General features: G+C 42.3%; 1 protein-coding gene across 1 annotated transcript; it reads right to left on the bottom strand.

The window, feature by feature from the left end:
• Positions 1-825: 825 nt before the first annotated feature.
• On the bottom strand, positions 826-26,361 carry LOC127568017 (uncharacterized). Its single transcript, XM_052011264.1, is given in 6 exon segments — positions 826-3,569; positions 3,572-3,686; positions 3,688-3,942; positions 21,007-21,155; positions 22,429-22,624; positions 26,272-26,361. Coding segments are annotated over 6 exon segments (915 nt in total). The 3' UTR covers positions 826-3,459.
• Positions 26,362-27,245: the final 884 nt, after the last annotated feature.

The raw sequence follows: 27,245 nt of genomic DNA, 5'->3' as shown, positions 1-27,245 counted from the left end.
AACAAAGAATGTCCTGTAAGTTTGGGATTTCAGTGTTTTAGCCCTGGAATCCCAAACCGATGAGCACTTACATGGAGAAATGGGAATCTTCTGTGTGGAAAGCAACTATTTTCCTGCAAGAGCAGTTCTATAGTTGTGTAGCCTATTTCTTCTCCTACGTCACATACTGTAGGTACCATTACTTGTATGAGAAACGTTAGCAAATAAAATGACATTACCCGACTGGAGTACACTTCACCAGAAAGCTCAGTGATAACTTCAAGCAGCACCCTCTCTTGTAAGTGTCTAGGCATTGCCCCTGTACATCACATGTGGTCCCTGGGGTAATTATCAAGGATTCAACAGTAATACTCTTAATAATCCTTGCTTCATTGAAGTGAATGAATTCAATGCACATAGAGGATTAAATCCTATATTTTTACATGGTGTGAATTTGAGGTGGTGACTTTGTCTCTAAATGACCAGGTTAACTGGTGCAGATATGCTGATTTCCAATCATATCAACTGATCGTAATGTATTCGATACAAGGAAATTCAAGGAAGCACAAAGGCCAAAAGGTCTAATAAAAATTAATAAAGGTGAATTTTATTCCATGAGTTCTGTACCAGGCTGTGTTAGAGAAAAGGAATTCACAAACGTCCGACATAGTTCATGTGATAAAAGGTTATCAAGCTGAAACATTAGCCTGGTTCTCTTTTCACAGATACTGACTGACTTGGTGCATATCTCTAGCATTCACTGTTTTTAATCACAAACTTGAGACTATGGACATTTTTTAAAATTCAAGAACTTCTTTATTATTTTCTTCTATATAATTTACAGAGTACCTATAAAATAATCATATTTCTCAGTGTGATAGCACTTCTTCATTTTAATAGTATCCATAAAACTTTGTAAGTTCTTCAAACCAGTACAAGGCAACCTTCTTTGTACATCATGAATCCCAACAGGAAGTTACATTGTTCAGATTAATAAAAAACTAAGAAACTTAACTCTTGGAACAAATCAAATTCAAGCAGATGCCTGTTATTCCTTGGGTATGATTATTATAAGTAGACAATGTACTTTCAAATGTAATGATAGGCATTGGCAGACTTCTTACACTTTGATGACTAGGTTGTCTGTGGGATTTGAAAGATGCACGTATTATCACTGAGCAAACAGAAAGGAAACAACTCAAGACTGTGGGAGTGATAGAAGTAGATCCTTTCTATCTATAGATGACTGGAATGCTACTCAATTGAAGACTTTGAATCTGAGACACAGAATGTTCAGAATCCAACCTCCATTAACATTGTGAGTACTATGATGTATCCTGTAATCTGTCTGGCTAACAGCTTATTCAATGATGCCATTTTGGCATGCCAAGTTCGATATTGTATCAAAAACTTGCAAACGAAAGGTTCAGGTCTTTACACAATAGCTATATCAGGATTGTTATCCAAAGCACATCAGGGAACTAAAGGAATTTTCTCATAAATGCCTCTATGTTGGTTTTAACATCAAATGACAGTTCAAGACTCCAACACTGATATCTCATTGTGGAACAATCCAGGAATGAATCTGTGCTGACGAAAGCATGAATAAAGTTAGCAGATGGTGAGAATGTCAAAATCCAAGGACTAAGGAAAATTAACTGCTGTTGGACAAGAAGAGAAGTGTTTTAAAAACATCATAAATCAGAATGTGAGGATCTGCCAAGATCAAATTAACTCCTGGGAAGTCATAACTAACTCTACGAGTGGATGAAGAACTATTGTCCATGCTGCAGTTCGAATGAAGGAAGCCAGAATTGGAGAAACCTGGCAAGTGGTCCAGAAAGACAGACAACAGTCGAAGCATTGAGAAGTTGTGATGGAGAACATGCAGGTACCAGCCACCACTGTTGAAGACCCAAGGCTGTTACTCAGCGTCCCAGTCAACAGAGTGGGATCATCAGTACCAAACCATAACCGCAGACAATGGTCAGCTCAGGCCCAGCACTTAGCTCATTGTTTTGGCATTCAATTATTAAATAGAATTGAACCATTGCACCAAGAGTTACAATCACACTACAACCGCCTCTGAACAATGTTTGATGAAATCTGCAAAACAAAAATGTACTTGCCTGTAAATGAACTGAACTGCTTCAATTAAAAAGCTTTTACTGTTACAACACATTTTGCTCATTATGTCTTTTGGATCCTAAGTGCTTAAAATCCTTTCATGTGTAAAATAGCAATGCAATAAATGGTTTTCCCCTTTGTTCTACATAATCTGCAGCAATACTTGGTGTATCTACATTGTAGTGAGAGGGCTTTAATTGAGCAAAAATATTTGTGGCACAAACTTTTCTCTTAATTAATACCATGTCCTTTCTGACTTAAGTTTCAACTTGCATTTCTATGTGATATTAAATGCAACAAAAGTATATAGTGGAATAACTACCTTCTATTACAATGAAGTATTATTGAGACCGCCATAACATGGGTCACTGTCACTTCTGAAACACCAGAACAAAATACTGTCCACATGCAGTTAAAAAAGATAGAATAAAGAATATACATCAATAACTGTACTAATTTACACTTTCATCATATATTAACAATAATCGTTTATAAAAGAAGAAAGGAAATATAATCCATTGTCAATTTAGTGCCTTTTCTATATTCAGCTCATTGAGATAATGTTTGAAAAGTGCCATTAATTCATACTTGCATGTACAAAATTATGGTCATGAATACTGAAATATAAAAGGCAAAAGGAGGAAAATAATAATTAAACAATGTTTTGAATAGTTAAATATATACTATTATCTTCAATGCAGTTTGATCAGAATAATCCCATGTAAAACATTGTTGAGAATTTGGATTTCTGGCAGTCCAGAGGTGCAGAGTACTGGCTCAGTCCCAGGCTCTATCTCTGTGCTCCAGGAGCACAGTTCATGTCTGTCCACAGTCTAAGCAGTTCAAATTCTCTTATCTGCATTTAACCATCAAAAAGTCTCCTATCTGTTTTGGCACCACATCCGTATCAAATCATGGGCAACAGCAGTGAGCAAAATGAAAGTGAAAATGTCCAGACTGTAAGAAAAAATCTTTAAAGATAGTCAGAATAGGGATGGCTGTATTTCAACAATTTGGAGTCTGCAACTTGGGTTTAGGGCAGCTTGTAATATTAGAATGGAATTTATTTTTAAACAAAATTTTGTCAGGAGGATTTTGCTCTCCTTTTTGTAACAAACAAGAATTTTTATAGTCATTCATGTTTGGATGACTAGGGTATCCAGCTCAATGCTCCCAACGAAGTACTGCTGGCCATGCTCAAACTAAAATGTTGCTCACACATTAGGGCAAGTTTTGTACAGTGTTTGCTTTCTACAGGTATTTATCTGATGGCTGTGTTGAAAGTCGGGTGTATTTCCTACTAACTAGGGAGGCTGTGATTGTTTATCTTATCTCACTGTTTGCTCCAGTCATTCACATTACTGACATACATTTGCACTGCTTGACTCGTTGGATTTTCTTGTGTCTAAAGGGAGGCTGCAGGTCAGGGCAGTTCAGCTTGACAGTCAGGGTAGTAAATTCTGTGGTTTACAGAAGGCGCAGGACTGGAAAGATTCTTGATCCCTTTTAACATGCCTGGGGATATAGAAGGAGTTGCATTGTCCATAGCAGAATCTGTTGATGACAGTTTGGCTCACACAAACCATCCTCATTAATGGTTTGCCTGAGGGGCTGGGTTTTACACCAGTCGCTCTTCAGGTACTTGCGCTCTGTCACCACCAGTGCCTCTTGACTGGACGCTAGGACATCGGGCCTCCGGTGCTGGCGCTTCTCCGAGCTGTTGGTGTTCCCTTGTAAAGAGGTGGAATGGCTCCAGGAGGCCGGTTTTTTTTCAATTCCACTGCCACCATTAATGTCCCAACCAGGAAAAGGAGGATGACAAACTTCTGACACATCCTACAGAAAAAAACACAGTTGAGAGTGAAGCCAGATTCCACAATTTAATTACCCATTTTATTAGCATTCCTTGACTTCTGACACAATAGGTGCGTTAGTGTCCTTACTTCAAAGGAAAATATAATCATTCCAATCAGCCTAGTCCAGTACTTGAATCGCGTTTCAATACTACCTTGTGCAATGTAAGTCCTAGGTTTCATGAACAGTGAAAGTTTATTTATCTGAGGTGGGTCCACCCCAGCCACCAATTCCAAGACACAAGAGTTCTGCAGATGCTGGAATCTGGAGCAATACACACAAAATGCTGGAGGAACTCATGGAGGGAAATAAACAGTTAATGTTTTGGGTTGAAACCCTTCATCAGGACTGCCTTAGAAATTCCAATTCCAATTCTTCTTCTACCCTATCTTAATGTTATACATCTAATGTAGAGTCTGCTTGGATATGAAACTAAAACCTCACCAGACAATGGCCAACTTGAACCCGAGCACCAGCAGTTCTGACTGTTTTCCATTTCTGACCTAACCTGGCCATCTCTGTCAATGTAACGCTTCTAACCATACTATTCAAACGTGGTAATGATCTGTATGATCAGTATGCAAGACAAGTTTTTCACTGTACCTCGGTACAAGTGACAATAATAAACCAATACCAATGTTAGGCAAATCATCCTAAGCTGGATAAAGTCTGCCCAATGTATCATTAAGATATCCAACTTGAGCAGAACTCACTGGTCTTGAGTCAGATCGCCAGACACTTGTCTAAAGCATGAGAACATAGGCAGGAATTTAATTTGACTGCATTTTCAGAGGCACATTCAATATCCACACGGATGCCCATGTCCTTCATGCACTTAAAAAGTTATTGAGGAGGCTTATATCCCTCAGGCCCACTCCCTCCATCAAAACCCCCATATGAACATGTCAATGCTAATTCTCTAGTTAAACCTTTGCCTTCCATTTGCACACCACTGGCAAACATGCCTCCAATCATCTGGGTTTTCAAGTTGTAAAACCCCTTGCCCAATCTATTTAGTTCTCTCTTTCAACTTTTAGGCAGCTAATTGAAAACTACATCTTCAGCCCAGTATTGGTCAGCTACACTAACCTCGGTGTTAGTTTTTGTCTGTGAAGTGTTTTGGCACATTAAATATCCGAATTGTTACTGTTCAGCAGGTAGCTGGAAGGTTACCTTCTAAAGCCCTCCCAGTGCTGCTCTGTAGCTGGCCTGATATGAAGTCTATCGGAATTTTTTTCCCACTACTCATCCAAGTGGAAAAAGGCAATCCTACCTCCTCATAATAGCGCACTATGTAGAACATATACCATTGAGAATTGTGAACCCAAATTCAAGGGCTGTGCTACCTGCCAGTTTGTTGTCCCTCATAGCAACAGCCAATACTATTTAAACCAACAGTCACCATTTAACAAGTCTCCTCACAGCCAGGAGGTGGCATATTTGAGTCCCCAGCCTGACTTTCACCTTGACTGTAGCATTCAATTGATATTTCTATTAACTTCTAGCCCCTCCACTAGATGGAGCCCTACACAGAGATGAGAGTTCCCACTTCGGGAGGGAAGGTTGACTTTGTTCCTATGATTCCATATGGACACCATATCCTTGACCGGTGCAATAAAGGAAAGATAGCAGCTGGCTTTCTGCTGACATCTCTGGTGTCAAGTACCATTAAAGGGAGAAAAATGTGGAAAAGTTTGAAGTGAGGAGTTTTATGTCACTCTTTTGCAAGTATGTGAATTGATGTCGCCTTACACATGAAGTATTCGAAGCTGTACTCCCACCTACTGCGAATTGAATTTCATCATTAATCTACAATTGGTCTCGTATTTCCCAATGAGCTGAAAGAAAATAAATGAGGTGTGTACCCATTAGATAAAACTGAATTGGTGAGAATTACTTTATGTAATATCATAGCTACAAGGCCAAGACTTCTGCTGCAGACCCAGACAAAACTGACAAGTCAATAAGATGTAAATAGGACATCTTGTTCTTGCTTCAAAAAGTGGGAAGAAATCTCATACTGGAAATCTGAAATAAAAATCAAGATGCTGGAAATACTCAGTAGGTCTGGCAGCATCTGTGGAGTGAGGAACAGAGTTAACATTTCAGGCTGATGACCTTTCATTAGAGTCCTAACAAAGGTCATTGACCTGAAAGGTGAGCTCTGATCTTCACTCCATAGATGCTTGCTGACCTGCTGAGTATCTCCAGCACTTTTGTTTTGTTCCTGCAGGTTAGACTCACAATGGAGCTTAGGAATTTATGCTTTAGTTCAAAAGACTTCACTGTGAAAGAAGGGAAGAATGCATGATAAAAGAAATGTGTGCAATAGTTTGGGAAGAGTCCAGCTTAATAGTTTGTGAACCAAAGAGCAGGTTTAAAAAGTCATTCATCTAATGGTTGCATTGAATGTTGGGGCTGGAATGGTCTTATCCTTTTAAGCTCTCTGCCCTTTATCCCTTATCCCAGTACAACATTTCCTGGAATGCTGGTCGCAAGTCCATTAATGACTGCTGGCCAGAATCATTGATTTGACTAAACCATTTACTAATGGCTTCTTAATAACAACACTGAAAGCAGCAGGACCACATTACAGTGACAGCTCCGCACTATGGACTCACACAGAGCTCTAGCTCGGGGCATGCTTTGTCCCAACCTCCACTCAAAGAATGTTAATAAAGAGTCAACTATCCTTAACTTTATTTTCATTGGAAAAGATTCCTTCATGCCAGTTACACCACAGTTTACCGGGTCAAAGTTTCCATTGCTTGTAAATTGACAAACTAAAACTACAGTTATGATTTACTTCTGTAAAAAAATCATCTGCTGAAACCCTCATCCCTGCCCTTTGTTACCTCTAGACGCTACTATTCCAGCAAATTCCTGAGTGGCCTACATTGTTCTTCATAATCTTGAGACCATTACCCCTCTTATTTTGGGCCTCTGTTCATGCACCCATCCCCCGAGTTTCATTTCTCTACCATTGGCTTCAGATGTCCTGAACGCAAGCTCTGAAATATCCTCCCTAAGCCTCTTTAACTTTCTTTCCTCTTTTGAAGTACACTGAAAAACCCAGCTCTTGAACAAACTTTGGTTCATCTTCTCTTCAAATATCTTTCTGTGTCTCGTCTTCATTTATAGGTTTGCTTGAATAACATGATGCACCTTAATATGTTTTTGTTCTATTAAGGTGCTAATTTAATTTTGCATCAAAGAAATTATAGTGCCTGATTCAGCAAGATTATTCAGTGAATAATAAATGGTCAATATACACTTGCTCTACCTTACTCTGCTATTGTGTATTGGTATTGGTTTATTATTGTCACTTGTACCGAGGTACAGTGAAAAATCTGTCTTGCATACCGATCGTACAGGTCAATTCATTACACAGTGTAGTTACATTGGGTTAGTACAGAGTGCATTGATGTAGTACAGGTAAAAACAATAACAGTACGGAGTAAAGCGTCACAGCTACAGAGAAAGTGCAGTGCAATAAAGTGCAAGGTCACAACAAGGTAGATCGTGAGGTCAGAGTCCATCTCATCGTATAAGGGAACCGTTCACAGTGGTGTAGAAGCTGTCCTTAAGTCTGGTGGTACGTGCAAGTAAAGCATGTATGCTGACTGTGCTCAGTACATTAATATAACATAGTTTATGTTCCACTAGTTAAAGTGGATAAAACTTTGTTGAAGGCAGATGATTCAAAATAAGTCCTGGGCATGTAGATAAACTAACACTGGAAAATAAAGATCTAATCATATAGGAAGTATATTCAGCGCAAAATAGAGCACAAATTTGAGTTGCACATTTAGAAATGGTGTTATAATTCAGTGAGCCTTATCTCTTGGGTTATCCCATGAGAACTGTGATTTTTAGCATTCATGAGATGAATAACAGGAAATACAAAAAGCCACTCAGAAGTGGAAAGTTGAGCTTGTGCATATATTGTGGCATTTTCTTGCCAATTACGTTACATTGTCCAAGTTTGGGCAGATGGTTGAAGACCCCCCCATTCAAATGACACAGCAGGCCTGCACCTACATTTCCTCTATTAACTCATAGAATTCAATATGTTCTCATTATTTCCCATGAATAAAAAGCAATCTGGATAAAATTATCTTAAATGCATGCTGTTCAATTCATTGCTGCTGTTAAATGTTGATGTCGTTGTAGTTCAACAATATCTTTATATAAACTTTCAGTAATTGAGTCTAATTCTAGAGACAAGCATTTAGGTTTCCTGAAGATGGTTATTTGTTTTATTTATTCATTTCTTGAGTCCTGGGCTAACATTCGGGCCAGAATTTATTCGACATTTATAATCGACACTGAGGAAGTGGTGGTGAGTTATCTTCTTCTGGTGAAAGTACTCCCACAATGCTGTTCAGTAGGGACTTCCAAGATTTAGACCCAATGATGATGGACAGCAGTATATTTTCCAGTCAGAATGTTGTGCAACTTAATGAGGGACATGCAGGTTTTCCCATCGCACCTTCTGCCTTTGACCATCTTGGTGGTGGAGATCACTGGCTTTGGAGTAAACCAGATATTTTGTAGATTATACACATTGCAGACACAGTGGATGGGATAGCACTTGACTGAGTTGCTTTGTCTTGCATAACCAAACCATACAGCACAAACAGGCCTTCGGCCCACCATAGTGTACTTTTCTTGTGTGTCATTAGAGTGGCAGTGGAGGGCAGCATGCTTCTGACATGTGCCTTGTGGATGGTAGAATGCCCTGGGGGGGGGGGGGGTGGTTCAGGAGCTGAGTCACTCATTTTGGAATACTCAGCTTGTAACCACAGTTTTATGTGGCTGGTCCAGTTGATATTTTTTTAAATAGTAAATCCCAGGATATTAATGAGGGTGGGGGTGGGGTGAGGGGGTTCTCAGTACTGTTAATGCCATTGAATGCCAAGGATGAGTGGTTAGACTCTCCTTTCAGAGATGATCGTTGCCTGACGCTTCTGTGAAATGAACGTTATGTATCACTTATTAGCCCCAGCCTGAACGTTGTCAAGGTCTTAAAGGCATGCAGGAATAAGATATTTATTTATTAGTCACATGTACATCGAAACACACAGCGAAACGCATCTTTTTGCGTTACTGAGAATGTGCTGGGGGCAGCCTGCAAGTGTCGCCACTCTTCCAGCGCCAACATAGCATGCCCACAGCTCCTCACCTGTACGGCTTTGGAATGTGGGAGGAAACCGGAGCACCCAGAGGAAACCCATGCAGACATGGGGAGAACGTAAAAACTCCTTACTGACAGCAGTGGGAATTGACATTTGCTGAGAAATTGCAAATGGAATTAACATAGTACAATCATCAATAAACATCCTAACTCTTGACTCTTTGATGGAAGTTTAGCTGAAGCTAAAGATAATTGAGGCTAGGACACTGTCCTAAGGGACTCCTGCAGAGATGTCCTGGCGCTGAGAAGATTGACCTTCAATGACAATATGTGACACATGACTCAAACCATTGGAATGGTTTCTCCTTGATTCCCATTGACTTCGATATTATCAGAGCTCCTTGATGCCACACTCAGTCAAATGCTGCCTTGGATGTCTAGGGCTGTCACTCTCAGCTCACCTCTGGAACTCAGCTCTTTGATCCATCTTTGGATTAAGACTGAGTAGAGATCTGTAACTGAATGGGACTGGTGAAATCCAAACTGGGCACGTGTGAGCAGATTATTGTTGAATAAGTGCTGCATGATAGCTCTATTGATGATTTCTTCCATTATTCTGCAGAACTTTGAAAATAAGCTAATTGGATTTCGATTGCTCTTTGTGAACAAGACGCACCTGGGCAATATTCCACATTGTGGGTAGATGCTAATGTTGTAACTGTACTGGGACAGCTTGAAAGCCATGTAGGCAGTTTTGGAACACAGGTTGTTAGTATAACAGCTAGGATATTTTCTGGTCCTATAGCCTTTATTGCATCCAGTATGATGGTGTACATATCAGCTGCTCCTAGTCATGGTGATTTGCCATTGATACAAGGAAATAAGGTGCATTCTTACTATTCTGCTTTGATGTAATTATGAGTCTTTTTACATGTGTCAGTGCACAGAATGACAGGAAGGTTTACAACAGTAAATTTTCTTCAATACAAGCTTCCAACCTCAGTGTCAAAGTGATGAGAGGTACCAGCAGGGAGGGGACAAGGAGGGTAGAGAGGTTTCCCTTCCAGATCCAGAAGAGGTTCTTCTCCTACTTACCTTCCAAACCAGGACCTGGTGTGCAGTTCAACAGTACATGAACTAAATGCTTTTAGTTTTTTCTCACTGGCTCATCATTCAGTCTATCGGTGGCACTGCCTCTGCCTGGGAAGTGTTTGTTTTTAGTATGTGATTTTCCATGCAATGTGGGTGAAGGGCAGACTGTGGTAAGCACTTAAAATGTGTTTTGCATACTATTACATCATGGAAATAGTCCATGAAGATCATGTACTGAGAATGTTATCACATGAGGTTTACCCTGTGGTTTATTTTATACTCAATTGAAGACATACACCTAAAATCTGACACTAAAGTGATGATATATCCCCTGAATTCACAATGACTTGAAGGTTATTTACAGACTTTGATTTTTCTCCCAAATTACTTCTATAATTTTGCCATCATACATCTTTAGATATAGTTTATTCCACCCTCTATTTAGCTACTAAATACCTTTGGAAATAATCTCACAGCAATGCTGGGTTGATGGGAATGTGGAAAGAATAAAAAATCAGATTAATGTTGATTAGTGTAAATGGATGGTTGATGGTCAGCGCAGATTCGGTGGGCCAAGGGCCTGTTTCTGTACTGTAATTCTCTATAATGCTATGACTTTATGACTCAATAACACAAAACTTGCACCCTTAACATAGTACTGATCTCAAAGTGCTTCACAGGAACATTGTCAAACAAAATTTGACTCTAAGCCACTTAAGAAGAGACTAGAACAGCTGACCAAAAATCCTGGCCATAGATGCAGTTTCTAGGGAGCGATTTTTAAGGAGGAAAGAGAGACTTAAGGAAAGAAAGATGACAGAGTTTAAGAGCCTAAGCAACCAAAGGCAGGGTCTAGTTATGCATTTGATTCTCCTCACATCTTTTTGGTGTTTTTCTTTTCTTTCTGCAAGATACTTAGTGATACTGAATTATGCAGAGAATTAGTCTGTAACTACGTAAGTTGTTGGTGTTGCCATAGCCCGTCCCATGAAAGGAATGATATTAGGATCATGAAACTGTACAGCACATTAACGGGCCAGTCAGCCCATCGTGTCCGTGCTGACCTTTTTGCCCATCTAACTGTTTCCCATTTGCCAGCATTAGGACCATAACCTTCTATGCCTTGCGTATTGTTTTAATTAGTTTTCTGCCCCAACAAATTCTTTTTTTGGGTTGTACCAGTGTACCTGTGGATGAAGGGATTAAGACTCAGAGTTCTATGATACTATGAAATATAAGGATGTTTATCAAGATGAACAGAACATGCAGTAGTTAATGAAAAGCCTCTGCCTCATATTTGGAAACCACAATATAATTTCTGATCATCTTCCTGTACAGGCATGCTTTACAGTGCCAATGACTCGGGTTCAAATCCGGCCGCTGTCTGTAAGGAGTTTGTACGTTCTCCCCGTGTCTGTGTGGGTTTCCTCCGGGTGCTCCGGTTCCACCCACATTCCAAAGATGTACAGGTTAGGAAGTTATGGGCATGCTATGTTGGCGCCGGAAGCGTGGCGACACTTGCGGGCTGCTCCCCAAAATCACTACGCAAAAGATGTATTTCACTGTGTGTTTCAATGTACATGTGACTAATAAAGATCTTATCTTATCTCTTATCTTATCCCAGCAAACATCAGGGACATCTTATAACATTACAGTGATTTCTGTATACACACTATTATTAATAGTCACCCTTATCTACTCTACTGCTTTATCTACTTTATGCTCAAGGCAATAAAAATCTAAGGCTTGACTCTTCTTGGATTTTGAGAAAAAAATCAAGATATCTCAGAAATCACTTTCATTAGTGGCATTGATAGTTTACGTGTGTCTATGCAGGAAAATGTGTTTGTGTGTTTGCTTAAACAGCCTAATGCTAATTATTTAGATTAGTCAATTGAACTGTTGGTTTTCTGAGATTGTTTGGGGTTGCTTTACATATCTTGCTGTAGCTTCACCCTCCTGCATTAATTCAGTCAATAACTGAATGGATACAATTGGACTAAGCTGGTTTACTAACATTTAAAACATGTTCAACACAATTCACAAACCAGTGCAAAATGAAACAAATATGTACTTTTAACATATTTGAATTTTGGCTTGAACCAAGACCACTTCCTACAGCCTTCTGATTTTCATCTGGTCCTATGAAGGACTCATGGATCTATGTCAGAAGACACCATAACTGATTTGGAGAACACGTGAAATATATCTAAATGAAGATTATTCTTTGCATTTTTCACACTTTCTGATTTATGTCTGCTCATCCCCTGACAAACTATCTTCAGTTGTACTGCAAGAGACACAGATTACTCTGTGCTGAATGAAACTGCAACAATGCTTAACTGAAGCAAAAGTCTGTTGTGTATCATTGAGCACTTAGGAGATAGAAACAGCCTTTTCTACTTAAGCATCACAACGTCAAGCAAACAATCCAAAACCTATCCACCAGGAAAATTCTACAATAAGCCCAAGCCCAAGTGTAATTAGTAAGGCGCTGCCCTGGATCTGAAATTTATGTAGATGTTATTGGCTATAGCACTTCAGTTATTGAGTAAGTAGATAAGAGCAAGCTGATCTCTTTGTTAAATCTAACCCATTTGTTAGCCAGCACTTTTTTATTAATTTATGTTGCTTGCAGGTTTACCACTGTTAAAATATAAGAGATTTAATTTGCAATCAGTCCTCCAACACTGATACACAATGGCTGCAGTGTGTACAATCTGTAAAATGCACTGCGGCAACTGACCAAGGCTCAACAGAAAGAAGCTCACACATCCACGACCACTAAGAGCTGTAAGGATCAGGACAGCAGGGGACGCCCACCTACAGCTTCCCTCCAATTCACATCGTATCCTGGCTTGGATATTATGTGAACTGCTGTTCCTTCTGGGCCTAAATCAAGGGATTTCCTTCCGAGTAGTACCGTGGAAGCATCTTCACACAACAGATTGCAAAGGTTCAAGAAGAGGACCTCTTTTGCAAGGGTAATCAAACATATGTATGCCTTACATGTTTTGCTTGAGAGTGACAACTGCATCCCATAAGAAGATTAACAAAATACAGAGTAGTTGCTTTTACATATAAAGTTATTATTTTGGTTGAATGCCAATGTGACTGCTTCACTCCCTGAAAATTTATAATCAGTGTTTTTATTCAATGAATAGGTAGCAAAGTTAGTTATTTAGACTGGATGGAACAATGTCACAGAAGATAGAGCTGCTGCCTCACAGTTCTAGTGACTCAGGTTCAATCCCGACATCCGGTACTGTCTGTGCATGTTCTCCCTGTGACCATAGGTTAGTTTCCTCCCACATCTCAAAGATTTGCTGGCTGGTAGTTAATTGCCAATTGTAAATTACCCCTAGTGTTGGGAGGTAAGAGAATCAGGGTGCTCGAAGGTAGAATGAGTCATAGGAAAATAGGATTGATAGCACTGCTTGGCACAAATTCTGTGGGCCAAATGGCCTCCTTCTATGCCATGAGGAAAAATGAGAAGAAAAAAAAGATTGAAATTTAAATCTGAAAACTAGAAGGGCAGCACAGGGGTTTAATGCTGCTGCCTCAGAGCTTCAGAGACCTGGGTCTCAATCCTGACCTTGGATTCCGTTGTGCTGAGTTTGCACATTCTCTCTGTGACTTCATGGGTTTCCTCAGTGTGCTCTGGTTTCTCCTAACACCCTAAAGGCCTGCTGGTGTGCTATTTGGCTACAGTAAAATACCTCTCAGTGTAGGTTATCTGCAAAATTTATCAAAGGGGGAGAGGATTGACATGTGTGAGAGGGAACAATTTGCAGAGATACAAGGTGAGTGGGAATGGTACTAATCGGATTGATTCCTTGGGAGCCAGCATGGATACCAATGAGCAGCAGAGCTGTTTTAAAAAGTGAGAGTATTAACTGTGTGAAAATGTATTTACAAATCTTTGTTTGTAGGCATTGAAAATCAACATGTCATTTTCATCATAACAATGTAACCACAAGTGATGTGTTTTAATAAGACTTATACCATTTCATTCTGTGTTCATTAAATCACTTCTTGAATTACATCCAAACATTCCTGCCTTCTAATTCCAAGTTGGAATTTTTACAATAAAAAGGGGCCCAGAGAGCAGCATCCAACTTCTTACTATATTAATTTTTTTTTTAAAGTACAAAATGCCTGGTGGAAGTGTCCTTCTCACCTGGGCTGCTTTAGGTGCTGAACCAAGCACTTTCCAAAGCAAGCTTCTGTAAAACTGCCCATCTGAACTCGGTGTGCTTGGGACCAGCCACCTGAGTCACGGGGTCACCTTTATGCCTTTACACACTTGAAATTGATTGGCAGCACCATGACTGAATCCATGGTACACTGGATGCTGGAATGGCGTGTGCAGTCTTTGGAAACTCTGCAGAGGAAATTCGGAGCATGGGCTTTTAGGTAAACAGGATAAAAATGAAAATCTAATGGATCAACAACTTTCTCACAGGATCTCGTAATCCAGGATCTACGGTGACACTGAGATGCGTGGGAATGGTACTGATAGGATTGATTCCTGGGAGCCAGCATGGATGCAATGGGCCAATGAGCTGCTGTGCTGTTCTGAGAAGGGAGAGTATTAACTGTGTAAAAACGTATTTACAAATCTTTGTTTATAGCCATTGAAAATCAATATTTATCAAGATATGATGCCAATCTTCAGATGTATTGTTCAGAATTACACTGATGCACTAGGCAATGGTTAATCTGGGTAAGAACATAATACCATTGTGTCTGTTACATCCAACAAACATCTACTTCAGTCCAATTTTGTTTCTTGTAATAACTCTTTGGACTGGGCCTTAATGAAGCATCAAAACAGGATCTTTGTTGCATCCTCTGCATTTGGTCAAGTGAATCTGCCACCAATGGTTCAGAAAGATGGATGCCAATCTCCCCTAAGTATCACAACCGTGAAAGCATTTATCATTATTTTGGCATGTGACCAGATTCAACCAGTCACATCATATTTCAGCACTCAACACATTTATCTTTCAATAACTTGGAGATGCCCTTCTTAAAGCTCCACAATTCCAAAACTCCTGACTCTGTATCATTACAGCTGATGTCAAATCCTAGAATATAGGGATGCTCTTCACCATAAGGAGAGTGACGATATGGAATGTGAAGACTCACCAAGCAAAATTCTGAAGGAGCACATCAGGAAGATGATGGTGACGAGTGATCATACAGAGTTGGATACCAGTGATCATGTTTACCTTGGAAAGTTAAGAAGTGGAACTTTGATGATTGTTGGTCAGCACCAGATAAAGTACTCATGAAGGCTTTCAGGTTGCTGTAATGATCCCACAGACTTATCATTGACATCTGGGAAAGGAAACCTGCCAGCAACAGGTGATATGGTCTAAGTGTGCTTCCAACCTTTTACTGTACAATTTCTTCCTCCTGGACCATGAAACAGCACAGCAAGTCAATCAATTTTGCGGACAATCTCTCTAAAATTAGAGGACCCATTATCACACCCACAGCAACTGAAAATGGTTAATAAATCCAGCTTTACCAGACTCATCTGCACTCCAAGGACAAATAGTTAGCTGAGGCTGTTGGTAATTCATTGACAACGAGTGGCATCCTGCTGAACACAGAGACTCCTCTTCATTCGTTCCTTCAATCCCTCACACCTTCCAACTTTTGTTTTTATTTGAAGTTTTTGCAGTTTACACATTACATTGCATTACCTCACATTGGACTTTTGGTTCTAGTTTCAGATAAGTTTTAATAAAGATACATTTGTGGGTACCAGTCATCCGAGCACCAATCATCCGAGCACACAGCCAATGGAAACAAAGTGCAGATAACCCAAGATCCATTTAATTGTATTAATCTTACATATCTAATCAGTGTTGAGCATCCATAATTTGTATCTACCTCACACTTATACAAGATACTTCATCAACAAGTAATTTTCTCAAATTTAGGAATAACTTGACTTCCATATATTTAAACAGCACATTGCATCCCACCATCCCATACCAAACTATTGATTATAGTTTTAGATCAACTTCAACAAAGAATAAAATGAGGATTGCATATATTATCACTGGAGAAGAAAGCATTCATGAACATTTTATTTCCTTAAGGGAAAATTTTGCCCATACCCTGTGCACAGACCTGTTTGTAAAAGGGAGTGGGAGGGATCGTAATCCCATTTTTGACTGATAAAAATTCACACAGTAGCTACAGATGTTTCCTGCTGTTTGTTTCAACATAGTATTGGGAAATTGCACACGTGGCTTCTAATTGTTTTCTTGACAGGATACTTGAGCATGTTATTGGATAACCTGTCAATCCATCAGCAGTAAGTAATGAATAGCATGGGATCTACCAGTTAGCGACAGTCCCAGGATTCCCTCATAACCAGGAGCCACTGCAATGTGCAGAAGCTGATTAGCTCAGCCATTTCACCAATGCAGTGTCAGTGTTACTGAGCTCCAGCTAATCAAACTACTGCACACCAGACACAGAAATGGTGGGTTAGTGGACATCAGGGATTTATTGGCCCATGTGTCATGGGACTGACAAAAGATTGGAGCTGGAGAAACCAGAGAGAATGGTGACTCCTGACACTAGATAAGCTACAAGCTAATGTAAGAAAATGGAAATAATAAAGCAATTATCTCCAGTTAATGAGCATTCCAAAAACCTAGATGTCATTGATGTAAATCAGACAACTCAGACTTGGCAGTTGTTAAATTGGTTTATTATTGCCATATGTACCGAAGTACAGTGAAAAACTCTGTTTTGCCTGCCATCCACACAGATCATTTCATTACAGCAGTACATCGAGATACAAGGGAAAAGCAATCACAAAATGCAAAATAAAGTGTTACAGTTACAGAGGAAGTGCAGTGCAGGCAGACAATAAGGTGCAAGGCCATGATGAGGTATATCGCTCCAGATTCCAGCATCTGCAGTCTCTTGTATCTCCAGACATGGCAGTATTTTATTGAACCCACCCCATCCCACCACCACCACCACTCACCAAAAACCATTTGCGAATTTGACTTATCTAACAAATAAGTGTGAATTGGCTGATGATGCAGTTAAAGTCATCTATAATGGGCTCCTTCAGTTTGTCCCATTACAACCAGTTCAACTCATGAGAGAAAGAATGTAAGTTGTCTTTCTTGTTAATATTTCACTGATATCTCTCTTTGGATAAAGTTTCAAGTCAGAGGAAGTGGGCAAGGTCCCTGTCTGACAGAATACAAGAAACAGTGGTGCAGATCATACTTGAAATATGTCTGTGCATGGGAGCGGGAAACTAACTAACGGGTTGCCACTCTGAGAGTGACACATCGATCGTTGGTATGAGTCTTGTGAAGTGAGGGCTGGGCGGAATGGAGCCCCTGTTCGTTGTACCAACAGCTCACTGAAGTAACACAGCACCGACAATGTCTCCATTACCAACAAATATTGTGCCTTCCTGACATCCCTTTGCTCACAAGTAAATCTCATTGAGATATCATTCAGTGGAAGAAAATGATAGATAGGGTATTTTGTGGGGAAGCTCTGACTTCAGCCCTGCTCTACCCAAACTGCAATCATTTGTCTGACTTAATGTCAAATTAGATGATGAGATATTGCCCGTCTTGTCTTTTGAAGGACTTCAGCAATGCTCAAGGTCAGTGCTTCATGGCCCTGGCTAAACTCAGGGGATTTGGGAAAATACTTTCCAATGAAAACTTGATAGTTAAAAGAGATCAGTGGAGTATGTGGGGGCGAGGTGCTGGCACTGTCAGTGGAGCTCAGTCAGATTTCTCCCTGCCACTTTGGTGTCTCTCTGCTGGATTCAGACTGAGTTGAGATGCGAGGGGTGACCATCTGGATGAGACTGAGAACAGGATGCTGGTCTAAGCTTCACATCTAGGCAACTTGCCCCATGTAACTGAGGCTTCAGTTTCATTTGTCCCAAATGGTGACTGGTGAAAAAGAGGTGAATTTACAGAATGCCCTTCCTCCCACCTCAAAGTACACAGCTGTTAGTGTGTTGTCACTGTTGTAGTGAAGTAAACATGACAGCAGTTCTTACACAGCAATCTCCCAAATCATTGGTATTGGTTCATTATTGTCACTTGTACCAAGGTACAGTGAAAAACTTGTCTTGCATACCAATCGTACAGGTCAATTCATTACACAGTGCAGTACATTGAGTTAGTATAGAATGCATTGAGGTAGTACAGTTAAAAACAATAGCAGTACAAAGTGTCACAGCTACTGAGGTAGTGCAGTGCAGGTAGACAATAAACTGCAAGGTCACAAGGTAGGTCGTGAGGTCAGAGTCCATCTCATTGCATTCAATAGTCTTATCACAGTGGGATAGAAGCTGTTCTTGAGCCTGGTGGTAACCTGGTTCATGTGATAATCTGATAATCATGTGATAATCTCATGTGATAATCTTGTCATGTGATAATCTGGGGACGCAAAATACTGGAATCTGGAGCAACAAACAATCTGCTGGAGGAACTCAGCAGGGCGAGCAGCACCCGTGGGAGGAAAATCCTTCCCCCCCACAGACGCTGCTCCACCTACTGAGTTCCTCCAGCAGATGGTATGTTGTTTTATCTGACAATCTGTTTGTTGAAGAATAAATGGTGGCGAAGGAGCCCGGGATCTTTAGTGATAGGCATCTATAGTTAGCACCTCGGACAGTGCAGCGCTTCCTCAGTACTGCACTAGGGCATCAAGCCGGATCTTACAGAATGGTTGCGGCACGGAAGGTGGCCGTTTGGCCAATTGAATCCGTCCTTGCCCCATGTAAGAGACAACCAGCTCGTTCCACTCCCAAACCCCTCCAAATTCTTTCAATCCTGATACTTACCCAGCTCCCGTGTGAAGCGACTGTTGAGTCCCTCTTCCCAGTACCGCTGTCAGCGCAGTTCAGACTCTGATCGCGGACAAAGTAAAACAATAATTCTCTTCGTTGCCAGTCGCTCCTATTCGTTTGTGCTCCAGTGCGTGAAGGTCTTCAGTTTAGAATTTAGATGCTGGAGCGACGGTCTTCCGGCCGCTTCTGCTCACCGTCCTCATTTGCCTTGCCAGACTTCACCGTCAACATAAGATCCCGGCTAGCCGTTCACATCAATGGTTTGCGCCGCCCTCCCCACACACCCCCTTGTGAGCGAACATGGGGCGCTGGTGGGTAAGGAGAGACTTCAGCACCGGTGGAGTCAGTGAGTTCACCCACCGGCCCCCTAGCGGCTGCGCCGGCCGTGTGTGAGCATCTTCCATCCGCATGGCCGGGCGGGGCGGATTATCAAAAAACCGCGCAACAAGTACTCTGCCAACTCACTGGAACATTAGAGGGGGAATTCTCTGCCGATCTCTCAGCATCACATCTAATCGTCTCTTCCACTCTTCGAGCCAACTTTCCTCTGCGCCGCTATCCCGCGGCAACAGCTACGAGTTACTATTTCTACGCGCTGATGTGAAGATTGACAAAGTTGGTGCGTTTCAAACCAGAGCGGACAGCGATTGTGAATAACACTGCACCATGGAAAAGGTGGGCGAGTGGTACTTAAACTGTGTGTGTGTGTGTGTGGTGACTCAGAAATGATACTGAGACCGACCTGCGTATCTGATATTCCCGTCTTTCGCTCAAAAGTGTCCCCTTTCCTCTGCTCGGCGCCGCACCCCAACTCTGTAAATGCATCATCATTCCGAATCCGTCTTATTCCAACCTGAGCTGACAGCTATTATTGGAAACAATCCCATTTAAAGAGGCATTTTCCAAAGTATAGGCTTGTCTAAGAAAGATCTTTCTCTATCCGCCAGGATACTTGGTGGATTCCACCCCTCTCCAGGAGGAGTGTCACAAGGCTCGGTAACCCGGGATCAGATAACAGCGTATTTCTACCAACGACTGATACAGGGTTCACAGGATGGGGAGATCGCTGTGAATTAACGTGTGTGCGCGACTGACACCTGGCCCGTATGTGTGTGTGTGTCTGTGTGTCTGTGTGTGTGTGTATAGATAGATAGATAGATAGATAGATAGATAGATAGATAGATAGATAGATAGATAGATAGATAAAACTTTATCCAGCTCTCTCAACCAAAGCCACTTGAGAGCTGTAATTTACTGATCCAATTTCAAGTTACTAAGATGCCACTTGAAAGAGCCAAGAAAGCGAGTCTGCGTGGGGGCGCACGTTAGAAGTGACCGACCCCGCGTGGGGAAGAGTATGCCACAGAGGTTAACCGCCCAGCCAAGTGTAGGGACGAATGCTTGGTCCATCCGTAGGGCAGCGAGTATCACAACTGAATGACAGAAATGTTACAGCACAGAAGGAAACCACTCTGTCCACCGAGTTCCCGCTGGCTCAGTAACGTCAGTCTCTCAATGCCCTCCGTTAAATAATTCTCTCCTGTGCCTCCCTATTTGTCTCGGAAAAGACACACGAGTCCATTCTGCGTCCACCACCCTACAGCCTGAATCCAGATCCTAATTACTCTCTGAATATTTTCCCTTACAGTCCCTTTGTCTCTTTTGCCCAATTTTTAAAATTTACTCCCCACACTCGTCCCTGGACCCTCACTATTGGGAACAGCTTTCTTCGATTTACCCTAACATATTCACAGTGTGTGAATGACACGCATCCTCTCCAAAAACGATGTGCTTTCCGAAAAGTATAACAACGTGCATGATTAGGCATCCTGCCTGAAAAATCATCCACTTTAATCTGTAAAACTCAGCGATGATCTGTATCAGCTCACAGGTCGGTTTGATATCGCAGCTTTTCGAATTACAAGTGCCTTGCCAATGTTTTAATTGTCCTTACCTGAAGAAGAGATGTTGGCCGGCCGCAGCTTTGGTATCTAAAACCGGGGATGTTGATCTGCAGCGAGGTTGTCAACAGTGAGCAGCCCTGTTGCCTGGAAGACTGAATCCCACATACACAAGTAGAGGTGAAGAGAGCTTCAGACTGCGCTGGTTGTATAGCCAGCGCCGTTTAGTCTCACTTCTAGTTGATCAGAGAGTCTGCATGTGGATGTTATCAGAATGTGGGGCTCGGATTGGCTGTGATCAAACACTCAGCCAAAAAAACAAATCACACACTCCTCTGACTAATATTACACAAGCAACAGCCCACGGTGCCGCGGAGGGAAATTCCTTCTCCGCGCTCTGCAGAGCACAAGCAAATCAGGCTGGGCTGCAGAGTGGCACAGTGATAGTATGCAGGTTGGCACAAACCCACAGCATGCCACCGCATCTGTCAAACAAAGGACCTCACGCAAGTGGCCCAGACTGACAGGCGGTGCTCACAGCAACACTAGGTCAGGACACAGACACTCGTTTGAAGCAGGATAGGCTCCAAGCTGGAGACAGACTCAAGGGGCACCGTGTCGGCCTTCGCTACTAAAATGGGAAAAACAGTATGCAAGATGGAATGAAGTAGTGTCACATATTTATCACGCCGTTCTTGACGGGGGGCGTTAAATTCCATTTGCACACCGAACCGTTTTTGAAGGGGATCGCCGCGCTACTCGGCAGCGCACTCTCAAATGTTTGGACGATCAATGTTAGTGTACAAGGCCAGAGATATCAATGGGATAAACTCACTTTCTCTTTCAGTGCCGCTAACAAGCACTTCGCATGCCTTAATTAGCCGCAGGATAACACTCCCCTCCACTGTGCTTCCGAAATATCGTTCCTCATCCATTTGCCGCTGTTTACGAATGGGCAATCAATTCACTGAAACGCGTAGCATTCTTAATAAACTCAGAGGGTAGGCGCGGGGGTTGGTTGTTCCCTTTCTGGCTGGGGTGTCTAGTATCGAGATTGACTGTCTCAGAGTAAGGGGTTTCCCATCTGGTGCAGAGATGGGGAGAAGGTAGCACTTCTTTGAACTCCCTGAGCAATCGGGTCGTGGAGGCACAATCGCTGAGTGCGTTCAAAACAGAGAACTGATAGATTTTGAGGCGTTCAGGGAATCAAGGGCGATAGTGACGCTGAGGTAAATGATCGGCCACGCTCTCATTGCAGGGTGCAGCCACTATCTCTTATGTTTTATTTCTTATGCCCCCGGACACTGTCTCAAATCACACCGGGGCAAATTGCCTTAGAATTGCTTTGTCACCCAAAGCACCCGGAGCCCTCCCTGACACGATGCCACGGGGTGGCAGGAGACAATAAGGAGGTGAGGCTCGCTTGATCGGGGGGCACTCAAGTTGACGCAGAGAATATGCCAAGCATCACTCACAATTCCTCAAAGCTTTGGCAAATTCGGTGAAGCTCGCTGGGTCCACATAGCGCTTGCGTGCAATGAACTGCTCTTCGTTGTCAATCACATGCTTATATTGGGGTTTGTTAAGATAACTCTTTTGGGCGCAAGCTTCATATGCTAACCAGAAATTATCTGTTAATGCAAAACATTGGAAGACGCTCACTGTAAACTTCTAGAATGTTTGGGAAAAAAAAGACGAACGGAATATAAAACAGGAATTGTTTTGAACTGAATTAGTCGCGGTTGCATTTTTTATGAATGTATTCTCCTAACTACATTTACAAATCAGATGCATGGGTGTTGATCCATCCGGCATTCATGTCACGTCTCAGTGTAAGTGCGCTAATGTTTAACACATCTTTCAGCAGGGGCCAGCGAATCCCGACCATATTTTACACACGGATCCTGCATCTTATCAACGGCAACGCTACTAAAAGTTGGACAAGCTCCTGGCGTGCAAGTAATTCCTTAAACCTTTTATTTGCGAGGCAAGAAAGAGAGAGAACAATCTTTTTCTAGAATTGGTATAGAAATGTGTTGGAAGTGACCATTATCCGTCCCGTTGGCTACTTGTCATCCTTGGCGTGTTACTTTGGAAATTCCGATTCAGTGGGAAGAAGCGTCCGTCCCTCGCCAACAAATAGCCAAACACTTGTACGAGGTGCTGACAGAACCTGGGCTTTCGTCTAGGTACTTGCACTTTCCGAAAAAAAAGCGGATCCTATACTGCCCTGTCCTCGGTCAGTTCTGGTTCAAGCGGCCTGTCATCTCCCAGAGCCCTAGGTGTATCTGATTCACGTCTGTTTGGAGGTTGCTTACAATTAAAGTGAATCAACGCCAATTGGTATCAGTGCAATCTGAGGAGGTCCTCAGAAGAAAGAAGCTCTGATAATTGATTTATAAATGATGCCTAAATTTGTTTACCGTTACGTGATTGCCCTCTTCTAACAAGCTGCTTTAACTGCTTTCCCCAATATGCCTGCTTCCTCGCCGTATGACGTCTTCTACAAGACGACCCCCATCCACATGGCACCATCACCAGCTGCACCACCCCCCCCCCCCACCCCGCCCCATATAACAGCGCTCTGGGAGCCCTGTCCTGTGTGACTCTTCTTTCCACGTGACTGTTTACACCTTCCGTATAACCCCTTGCTCTTCTATGATCTCCCCATTTCAATCTCTTCTTTCCCGTCTGACCATTTATATGACTTGTCACCTCACCGACTTCATACCTACCTCATAATCGTACGTCTCATTCTTGCCTGTGAGTGCTCATTCCCGTGTAGCCGCTGTCTCCACCGACATGTTTGCTCCGCCTCTCTCCCTCCTGTAGCTCTCTCCCAAGCGCCCGATACCTTTTTATTGTCTTTTCTTCCCCTGCATAAATTCTTCCTATCACTTAACCATTCTCTTATTTAATACAACTGATCTGTCCAGTTCCAGTTGATTTATGTGGCCGTTTACTCATTTATTCCTGCTCTCTTAATTTATGTGTGACCGGCTTCAGTCCTTTACAAATATTATCTTCCGTATAACTAATTGCTCCATTCGACATGACTGCATTCTCCGAGATGCTGCCCTCTCCCGCTTTACAGCCATGTCTCCTGTTTGGTAGTTCTTTTCTTGCACGATGTATTTTTCTCACATGGTTGCTGTTTTTATCCGCATGACCTATACTTTGTTTTGCCAATTCTTCTTCTGAATTAGTGTTTTTAGATAGTCAGTGAATACGGTCAGTGCAGGGAAGTGGCGCTGAGGTCAAGGGTCAACCATGATTTCATTGAACAGAAGATCAGCCACGGGGGCCGAATGGCCGTTTATGCTTCTGTTTTCTTTCTTGTGCCCTCCCAAAACACCATTTTCCCATGACTTATTTATTTTATGTGCTTGTTTTACCTAACAAGACCCATATGAATCTTCTCACCTCTTTCCTGATACTAACCGACTGCGTGTTTGCTGTTTTATACGCCAATGCTCTAGTATACGGATACGATAGGGTCTTTCAAGGGACTGTTAGACAGGTACGTGGAGCTGAGTAAAATAAAGGGCTATGGGTAAGCCTAGTAATTTCTAGGGTAGGGACATGTTAGGCACAGCTTTGTGGGCCGAAGGGCCTGAATTGTGCTGTAGATTTTCTATGTTCCATGTTCTATATGCCTTTCTCCTATATGTAGTCACTGTCACCTTACTGGTTTCCGTACGTGAGTGCTCTTTTTAAAACAAAGCAGAAGACTGGAAGAACTCAGCGGGTCAAGCAGCATCCGTGGAGGCGAAGTGTGTCCGCCGACGTTCCGGGTCGAGATCCTACATCAGGACTCCCTGTTCTCTCCCGTGTGGTATTTCACACTTTCATCATATCTCTTCCTTTTCCGTCTGATTATTGCTTCCGCTGGGACTTCTCTCTCCGATATGCTTGCTTTGCCTTCTCTGACAGGACTCTCTGAAGAGATGACTCCCTGCTGTGATGCATTACTCCTCTCCCGGAGGATTGCCCTGATCGACGCTGCCCTGGTCCACCACAATTGCCTTCTCCATTCTCAATACCAGCTCTTGTAGTATAACATTCTCCGGACTCACCCTCTTCTGGAGAACTCCTCTCTCTTGTCTAGTTTCTCTTTCTCTAACTGCTCCCACTTACACCATTATCCTAGCCCATTTTGCTCGGATTCATTTATATTATTCTGGATTCTCTTCTTACATTGATAACTCTTTCCAACTATCACCGACCTTGTTCCGTTTCTCAGAAATAATGATACCCCCCGGTCACATGTATATCGAAACACACAGTGAAATGCATCGTTTGCGTAGAATTTTCTGGGGGCAGCCCGCAAGTGTCGCCAAGTTTCCGGCGCCAAAATAACATGCCCACAACTTCCTAACCCGTACGTTTTTTTTGCAGGACATGGTCACTCAGGACATGGTCTAAAGATTAGAATTGGTGTTTTCAAAAGCAAGATTAGGAAACATTTCTCAGTAAGGAAGGTGATAGATGTCTGGAACAATCTTCCCCTCTGTCAACGTGGTGCTCTCTCCTTCACTCCTCTGATCGATCGCTTTGTTTAATTGACTTATGTGTATCCCTCCGACATTCACACCATTTATCCTACTCTCAATGTTTTTTCGGAACCATGTATTTGTCTCGCCCACCCCTGCTCTCCTCGACCCCCGGCTTTCTCTCTCTCCCTCCTTTTAATCTGGTCAGAGAATTCAGTCCTCCCTACAGGAGAGAAAAGTCCCATTAAATGAAAAACCCCCGCGACAATGTTGCACCCGGGGTTGATGTGGCCAATCACTCCCGCAGGTCAGAATGTTCCTTTGTGATTGGATCAACTACAGAATTAATCAAAGTGCTGGGGAGATTATCTTAATCTGATTCGCCGAGCGGATCCAAATGTTTGATGTAGAAAAGGGTGGGACAGAAACCGGCTGGTATCATGTGTGTGTGTGTGTGTGTGTGTGTGTGAGTGCGCGCATGTGTTAATGAAGAGATTGTTCCAAGGCTGCCTCGTTAATCTCAAATATTATCTGGAGCCCACAAGGTTTCTTCGGCTGATATTAATACCGGCTGATGTGTTGATTCTTGGAAAGTGGCGCCTGGTTTCAGTTATTCTAAGTGACTGTATAAACACAAAAGTAAAGAAGACGCAAATTTACAATCTCGCTCCTTCCCAGACGATGCCTTTCTCCAGATATTTATCTCTCACTTCAGTCTGTGTTTCTATTTCGGGTTTAAAGCAAACCAAAAGAGTACTGACTGTCTGATTGCACTGATAACAATTTGTTCTGCTCCAGTGGGAGAGAAAGGTGAACTGGACCGACCCATTCACGTTTCACTCGCGCTTTCAGCCGGTGTACCATATGTGAAGGGAAGGTTTTGTGCAAACGCATGGTCCATCGCCTGCCCTCCATCCGCCCGATGCCAATTTTGGGGAGAGGGTCTGCGGCAAGGCAATGTTTGGATTTCCTCCCATCCCGCCTTTTATAACCAAAAAATGCTGCCACTCGCTGGAATAAAGAGAAGTGACATTTAATCAAAGCGAACGGTTCAACTGGACAGCATCAATCCCGTTACTTAGGCAGCAGAAGTATAAACAAATCCGTCCTGATATTGCGAAGAATGCAACTGTGAATTCATTCCCACGTGTGCTATTAAAGATCTGTGGCCAGTGCCGGGTGCAATCTATAATTCCGGATAATTCAAAGATCTTAAGTAAATGGTCGATATTTAAAAGCGACCAGTCTGGAACTATAGCCTTAGAAACATTTATTCATATATGTTTCAAATGCAGAAAAGTTAGAAAAGTGCAACGCAGCAAAACCATCCCGGTGAGACGGCACTGACCAGAGTCAACTGCTAGATGTTATCCTACACCAGCTGATGCTATTTCTTCCTCGATCTCGCTGCCTTTGCCCGTTGCGAAACTCTTGCTTTTCTCTGAGTCTATATTTCAGAATTCAGCATGCGTTTTACGTTATCTTTGGAGGTTCGAATCTCGAGTGATTTCCCATCGGTGGTAGGACGCGCTACCTTCTGATGTTTTTAGCTTGTCTGGTGTAATTAACAGCGATCTGAGCTGTTTCAGGGTGAAATGTTATCAGTCAGTGGCAGGGAAAGTCATCGTGTGCAGCAGCTGCCCTCCGGCGCCCTCTGCCGTCACATCCAGTCAACTTCCCTCAGACTTTAACATTTACGTTGTGTCCTTTCCGGCTCTTCGCTCATGGATATTGGAACTTGGGAAGGGGTCACGTATCAAGTTTAAATCAACGTTCCCATTAATTGGTATATATCCCCA

This window comes from Pristis pectinata, chromosome 3 (genome assembly GCF_009764475.1).
Source record: "Pristis pectinata isolate sPriPec2 chromosome 3, sPriPec2.1.pri, whole genome shotgun sequence".
NCBI lineage: Eukaryota > Metazoa > Chordata > Chondrichthyes > Rhinopristiformes > Pristidae > Pristis > Pristis pectinata.
Note: the sequence above shows the minus strand (reverse complement) of the source record. Positions and strands in the feature narration are given on the sequence as shown.